The sequence below is a fragment of the Oryctolagus cuniculus genome, chromosome 15 (genome assembly GCF_051225735.1).
Source record: "Oryctolagus cuniculus isolate XC-2025 breed Fujian yellow rabbit chromosome 15, ASM5122573v1, whole genome shotgun sequence".
Classification (NCBI taxonomy): domain Eukaryota; kingdom Metazoa; phylum Chordata; class Mammalia; order Lagomorpha; family Leporidae; genus Oryctolagus; species Oryctolagus cuniculus.
In genome coordinates, this window is record NC_142881.1 from 30,301,889 (window position 1) to 30,309,067 (window position 7,179).

Below are 7,179 nucleotides of genomic sequence, written 5' to 3' on the forward strand. Positions count from 1 at the left end.
ATAATGGATGCCAATGTCACAGACGGTGCTTAGCCCGCTATGCCACAGCACCAGCCCCTGAAATTGCTATCTTAAGATCAGACTAGTAGATTTCAGAGCAAAGAATAAAACAAAGGACAAAGAGAATCACTTACCATTGACAAAGGGGACAATTCATTAAGACTATATAGCAATCCTAAACATTTATACACCCGAAAAGTCTCAGTCCACCCAAACAAGGGAACAGAAAGGCGCCTTTCATGGTTAAAATGCAGTATGTGCATTCCTGAGCCACACTGCACGTCATCAAAATGGGGACTGAGATCTTCATTCTGTCAGAAATAGCATGCAAGTTCACTCATAAAAGTAGAGGATCCCCCAAAAGGATCAAAGGTTAAACAGCTTATCAAAATATTTACAACTTCAGTGCAAAGCTGATCAAAGTGATTAAAGCTGACTCACCTCTCATACTGCCTGTCCCGTGGTAATGAAGCACCCCAATGTCGAAAGTCCATGATGAACATAAGTAAGAGGAGACAGGATATGCAGAAGAGCCCTAGCAGCGCTACCCGCTGACGGAGAAAGGGGCTCACCGTGGGCACAGTGAAGTACCAGGAGGCTGGGCAGAGGAAGGAAAAACTGATCCTGAAATGACACAAGCATCAGTAAGTCTGCAAAGTCTCCACCACTGGCTTTTACGTTGCACAAAAGACCTCCTCATAAAGGCAAAAATTTGTGCCAACAAAAGTCTAAGTGTTCCTCAGTCTTGAATTTGAGAAAAGGATCTATATTGCTCCTGATGCGTCTATTGTATAAATCAGAAAAGCTGCGTCTGCTCTTCTTCCAAACCGCACTTCTGAGTGCAATTCAAAGAATTTATTTCATGCTAATGAAAAGAACATATCACCCAAGGGAACCCGGAGAATCCCGCGGCTGTACCGTTCCCCGCAGAAGTGCTGGCATGAAAGAGACTGGAGAGTCAGAACACTCATTCAGCTGATGCTTTAGAATCTTTTAATACGAATGAGCTTTTTTTTTAAAAAAAAATCCATTTAAAACTATGCAGTGACAAATCCACCTTTTGTGCTGACTTCACGCTCTCTGAGGTAACCACTGCCACCCAGTTGCCGACGTAAACATACGTGTGCTTTCCAGGGCACTGTGAGCGTCGCCATTCCCTCGATCTCACACAGACGTTAAGTGTACCATACCTCCGGTTCCCTCCCCCTTGGACAGCTGTGCACAGAGACTCACACCCATCTTCTCTAAAAGCTTCAGAGTACGTGTGAGCAGCCGCAAACTTCACTTCCTATATTGATTCAAAAGCACCTCAGTCCATCTGCTTTTAAAGTTCACGACAAAAACGAAGAAAAAAAAAAAACCCTCCTTGTTTAACATTCTTGAGGGCGAACCAAATTCCACTCAGGTGGAAATTTGAAAACTACAACCCCGCGTTTTGCAGAGCCGAACGAGCAGACTCACTCCACCACCCTGGGGGTCACTGGCTGCCCTCAAAAGACCACAACTTTGATCACCTGTGCATCCACCCGACCAGGATGCAAAGTGCAGGTGCACCCCTGGGCAAATCTCACCTGTCACAGTCTCCGACTTGCCCGCAGGGCCCCCAGCCCGGGAAAGTGCAGGAAGCCTTACCTAGCCATGGGTCCCTTCAGCCGTCTCAATGCCTGTCACCTCCTTTTCCTTTTGCCCTGAGAAGGTGGCCTCCTCGTCCCCGGCATCTCCTATGTCTGCAGCCTGCAGAGAGTTGGCTGGGTTTCAGACTTAGCTCTACCAGTGCCCATGAGACTTGCCCTCCGCGAGAATTCCACGGCAGCCACTCGCTCCCCGGGCTCCCACTCCGGATCCACCCGCTCTCGCTCCTCAGGCCCAGAGACCTGGCATCTTGGGAGCGGGGCGATCTCGTGGCCAGCTCTGTCCTCCAGGAACCGGCCGTTCCTCGGGATGGCGCGCGAGGGGTGTGGGGGGTGTGTGTGTCCCTGCTCCCTCTCCCCGTTCCTCCTGGTCCCGCCACCCTCCCGCGATCGCACTCACGGGATCAAGCGGCCCGCCGGCACAGTCTGCACCGCTCCATTTGGTGCAGAGATTCTCTCCACTGCCTGCATCCCAGCCGGAAGGAGGGCCCGAGCCGGCGGCGCCGCCACGTCCCCAAGGAAACCGAACGGAGCCAATGACTGACAAGGGACTCGCCAGAGAGGTCCGCCCCGCCACGCAGCGGCCCCGCGGGCGAACCAGCTCGGCCGGCAGCACGTCCGTCCGTCGCGATGGCCAATCGCTAAGAGCACTTGGCCTCTAATGCCCGCCCCGGGGTTTCGGGGCTCGCCCAATCGGAAAGCCGTCGTGCTGAGGCCCTGCCTAGAGGGGCGGGCGGGCAGAGACGGGCTTCGCGGCCGCGCGCCGGCCGCCCTCACGGTGGCGCGAATTCCCTGCCCGCTGCTCCTGCGCTACGGCTGCGGCTGCCGGGGCCGCGCCGCTCCGCTGGGTCCGACCTCGGGGTGCTCGCCACAGAAATGCGTCCCCTGCCCACACCCTCTTGGAGGTTCGTGCCCACCCGCAGAATGGCAGTTGGGCCACCTCATACCGCCCACGTCGCCCTCCCTGAGGCCCCAGCCTGTCTTCTCCCGTGCGGAAAAACAGACGCATCGCAGACGGGGACGTGTACAGCAAAGCGCGTGCACACGTTCAGTCAGCATCCAGCGAATGTCTGCCGTGTGTGTCCAACCTGAGTGTCGCTGGCCTCCCGGACTTCCAGCCCCACGGACGGAGGCCACGGCTCCTTAATGTTGCCCACGCCTGCCGTTCCCACGAGGGAGCCCCTTGGACGGCATAGAGTCCACCGCCCGCGACCCGCCCCCGTCGCGTCTTCCCCGCGTACCTGCGCCAGCAACGCACCCTGGTGGCTTCCGTCTGCCGCCCGGAGCCTTGAGTTACCGTCCCCGCCTGCCTCTGAGCCAGACCGACTCCGGCTCGGCCGTAGGGCCCTCTTCCTCGAAGAGCCGTGCTCGACCTGCAGCTCCCCTGTGCGTGCCCTTGGCCCCACCACCCCGAATCTTAGTGACAAGGAGGTGACTGTCCCACTAGACAGCATGTCCTTGGAGGCGGAGACTGTCTGCCTCCACACCACACGCCAAACGCTAGATCAGTAAGCGAAAGCTTGACAGGAAACGAGGAAGACCACCCAAATGAGGACGAAGCGTTTGTTTATTCAAAGCTTGCTATAAATGAGGGAGGCAGTCGCCATCATTTGCATTTGCGGAGACCCAAGGACTCTCAGGGGATCGGGAAAGTTTAATAGTAAAAAATAAATAAATAAAAATAAAAGATCTGGGCCGGCGCTGCGGCTCACTAGGCTAATCCTCCGCCTTGCGGCACCGGCACACCAGGGTCTAGTCCCGGTCGGGGCGCCGGATTCTGTCCCGGTTGCTCCTCTTCCAGGCCAGCTCTCTGCTGTGGCCAGGGAGTGCAGTGGAGGATGGCCCAAGCCCTTGGGCCCTGAACCTGCATGGGAGACCAGGAAAAGCATCTGGCTCCTGGCTCCTGCCATCGGATCAGCGCGGTGCGCCAGCCGCGGCGGCCATTGGAGGGTGAACCAACGGCAAAAGGAAGACCTTTCTCTCTGTCTCTCTCTCTCTCTCACTGTCCACTCCGCCTGTAAAAAAAAAAAAAAAAAAAAAAAAAAAAAAAAAAAAGAGTTACACAGAGAGAGAAGGAAAGGCAGAGAGAGAGGTCTTCCATCCTCTGGTTCACTCCCCAGTTGGCCTCAGTGGTCAGAGCTGCACCTATCTGAAGTCAGAAGCCAGGAGCTTCTTCTGGGTCTCCCACAGGGGTGCAGGGGCCCACACACTTGGGCCATCTTCTGCTGCTTTCCCAAGCCACAGCAGAGAGCTGGATCGGAAGTGGAGCAGCCAGGACTTGAACCAGCACCAATATGGGATGCCAGCACTGCAGGCAGCTGCTTTACCCACTAAGCCACCCCGTAAGTGTCAGCCCCAGAATATTTTTTAAAATTCCTGAAAGTTGCCTTCTTTGAGTTCTAACTTGTAACCTATGTATAGTTCAAACTCCAGTGCACAAAACAGGTGCTTTTGAATAGAAATAGAATTCTTGTTTTTTAAACAATGCTTAATTCATATGGTTTATGAATCACATTAAGTTAAAATTCCAAGGTACCTTGAAACACCCTCTAATTTACATTCAGGACATGTAAATGTAATCACTGTCATAAAAACAGAACCGAAACCTATATTTTAATGCCAACACTTTCTCATTACATTTTCTTCGTAAAACTTTAACAATCTGGCTTGGACAATACTTCCTGTAATAACTCCATATACCCTCAGGCATTTGTTAAGCATGAGTTTTTACAAAAACCTTCAATCTTTATCTGATTAACAGTTCACAGAGCTGAGCTCTGAGGTTTCCAGTCAGCAGACCAAATTAAAAAGGGTTGAGACCATTTCTCTATTTCGTTTACTGCAACTCAACATGTTGAAACAAATTATAGAAACCCATATTTCAAAACAGGTTTTTAACTGCTCTTTAAAGGCTGTCTGCAACTGCACTTCCAATTTTTATTTATTTATTTATTTGAAAGGCAGAGTTACTGAGAGCAGAGGCAGAGAGAGAGAGAGAGAGAGAGAGAGAGAGAGGTCTTCCATCCGCTGGTTCACTCCCCAGATGGCTGCAATGGCCAGAGCTGTGCCAATTCAAAGCCAGGAGCCAGCAGCTTCTTCTGGGTGAAGGGGCCCAAGGACTTGGGCCATCTTCCATAGCTTTCCCAGGCCACAGCAGAGTTGGATTGTAAGTGGAGCAGCCAGGACTTGAACCGGCACCCATATAGGATGCCAGCACTGCAGGCGGTAGTCTCACCTGCTATGCCACAGCGCTGGCCCTGCCAATTTTCTCAAGATGTGCTTGATACCAGGCCCTGAGCAGAATCACCCACACTAACCCCATACAAGATGTCAGCTGAATGCTTCATGTCACTGCCCCTTTTGCATTCACCTTCCTTCAATATCCCATCCTGTCCTAACCTCTGATGTGGCCTTCACTCTTCCTTCTAAGTATACTTATCTGTCTTGCTATGTCTTGAAGGTACTTCTTTGTCCCCTCTCATCCATCCAAATCTCTTCCATCCTTTTCCTCATCCTTGACAAAATACCCTGTGATTCACCCAAGCATACACCTGGAAGGGAGTAATTCCAGAATCTCTTCATTCTATGTTCTTTTTCTGTTTCCATCCAGTTTGTCCCTGGGCATTCTAAATTCAAGTGCCTAAAGTTCTCTCCCAAATGTTTGTACAAAGCCATCTAGCTGATGACCCTGCTTTCAGACCCAAGCCCCTCCTGGGTGTCCCTCCATTCCCATGTCACTGTGAAACCTAGTCGTACTACATCCTGGTTTAAAATTCCTTCAGTGGTTTCACATCCCAATGGGATTCAGTCCAAATTTCCTTGGTACCGTGTAGCAGGTTCTGCTGACTGCCTACCAAAAAGCCAGTACTCTCCCATTTTGTTAACTTGTTGAGTAGCCACACTCCAGGGCTTGACCATATGTTTGAAGAATACAGGCTTCTGACCCCAGCCCCAGGGAGTAAACTGTAATTTGTGTAAATCAACGCAGGGGTGCCCATATCCTTATCAAATATTGGTGTATATAACTGTTTTAGCCAATTATATTGAAGAGAAGTCCATTGTTGAGGGGAATGGCAGGCAGGAGGGAAGACATTTCTGGGAAAGGTTTCTTCCTCTTAAAAAGAGACACAAGTGGGAGTTTCAAAAGCTTCATGCAAAATGTGCATTATCTTTTCATTCCATTTTCCACAAACTTTTTGAAGTGCCCTCCTGTAAGTCCATAAAGCTTACATAATGATAAAGGAAAGGCCCTCTTTTCTACCTCCAGAAATAATCTTAAGAATATAGTCCAAGGGCCAGCACCGTGGCATGGCAGGTGAAGCTGCCACCTGCAGTGCCAGCTTCCCATGTGGGTGCTGGTTTGAGTCCCGGCTGCTCCACTTCCGATCCAGCTCTCTGCTGTGGCCTGGAAAGCAGTGGAGGATGGCCCAAGTCCTTGGACCCCTGTACCAAGAGGAAGCTCCCGGCTCCTGGCTTCAGATTGGCACAGCTGCAGCCTTGCAACCATTTGAGGAGTGAACCAGTGGACGGAAGACCACTCTCTTTGTGGCTCTAGCTTTCAAATAAATAAATATTAGAGAAGAGGAGAGGAGGGGAGGGAAGGGGAGGGAAGAATATGGTCCAGTGCTGTGGTGTAGCAGGCTAAGTCTCCACCTGTGGTGCCAGCATTCCATATGGGTTCCGGTTCTAGTCCCAGCTGCTCCTCTTCTGATCCAGCTCTCTGCTATGGCCTGGGAAACCAGCGAAGGATGGCCCAAGTGCTTGGGTCCCTGCACCTGCATGCAAGAACCGGAAGGAACTCCTAGTTCCTGGCTTCGGATCAGCTCAGCTCCGGCTCTTGCAGCCATTTGGGGAGTGAACCAGCAGATAGAAGACCTTTCTGTCTCTCCCTCTCTCTGAAACTCTACCTCTGAAATAAATACAACTTTTTTTTTTTAAAGGAATGTGATACCTTGGGACAGGCATTGTGGTCCAACCAGTTAAGCCACAGCATGGGACACCCACCTCCCCTATAGGAGTGTCTGGCACTGAGTCCCCTCACTGCTTCTGATCAGCTTCCTGCTTATGTGCATCCTGGGAGGCAGCAGATGATAGCAGTAGGTCAAGTACTTTGGCCCCTGGCACCCATGTGGGAGACCCAAATGTAGTTCCTGGCTCCTGCTTCAACCTGGCATTTGGGGAGTGAACCAGCATATGGAAGATCTGGCTCTCTCTTTCCCCCATCCCTTCAAATAAATAAATTTAATTTCAATTGAAAAGAGGGACAGTTGTTGTGGCACAGTGGGTTAAACCACCACCTACTATGCTGGCATTCCATAAGTGTCCCAGCTATTGCACTTTCAATCCAGCTCCCTGCTAATGTGTGTGGGTCCCTGCCACCTACATGAGAAATCCAGATGGAGCTGCTGACCCCTGGCTTCAGCCTGGTCCAGTCCTGGCCATTGCAGCCATTTGGGGTATGAACCAGCAGATGAAAGATGGAAGCTCTCTCTCTTCCTCTCTCTCTCTCTTCCCCTGTAACTTTGCCATTTCAAAATAAATAAATAAA

General features: G+C 51.3%; 1 protein-coding gene across 2 annotated transcripts in view; it reads right to left on the bottom strand.

The window, feature by feature from the left end:
• Positions 1-3,004, bottom strand: part of ENTPD7 (ectonucleoside triphosphate diphosphohydrolase 7) — a 47,745-nt gene extending 44,741 nt beyond the window's left edge. Inside the window, exons 1-3 of one of the 2 annotated variants that reach the window (XM_089314522.1) lie at positions 2,873-3,004; positions 1,633-1,734; positions 442-624 (exon numbers count right to left, since the gene is read on the bottom strand). In XM_089314522.1, coding sequence (XP_089170648.1) covers positions 442-624; positions 1,633-1,640 — 191 coding nt within the window. In that variant the 5' untranslated portion in view covers positions 1,641-1,734; positions 2,873-3,004. Of the gene's footprint in view, positions 1-441; positions 625-1,632; positions 1,735-2,031; positions 2,204-2,872 lie in introns of those variants that run through there. The other variant, XM_008270324.5, reaches the window with a different exon arrangement.
• Between the last annotated feature and the right edge of the window lie 4,175 nt (positions 3,005-7,179).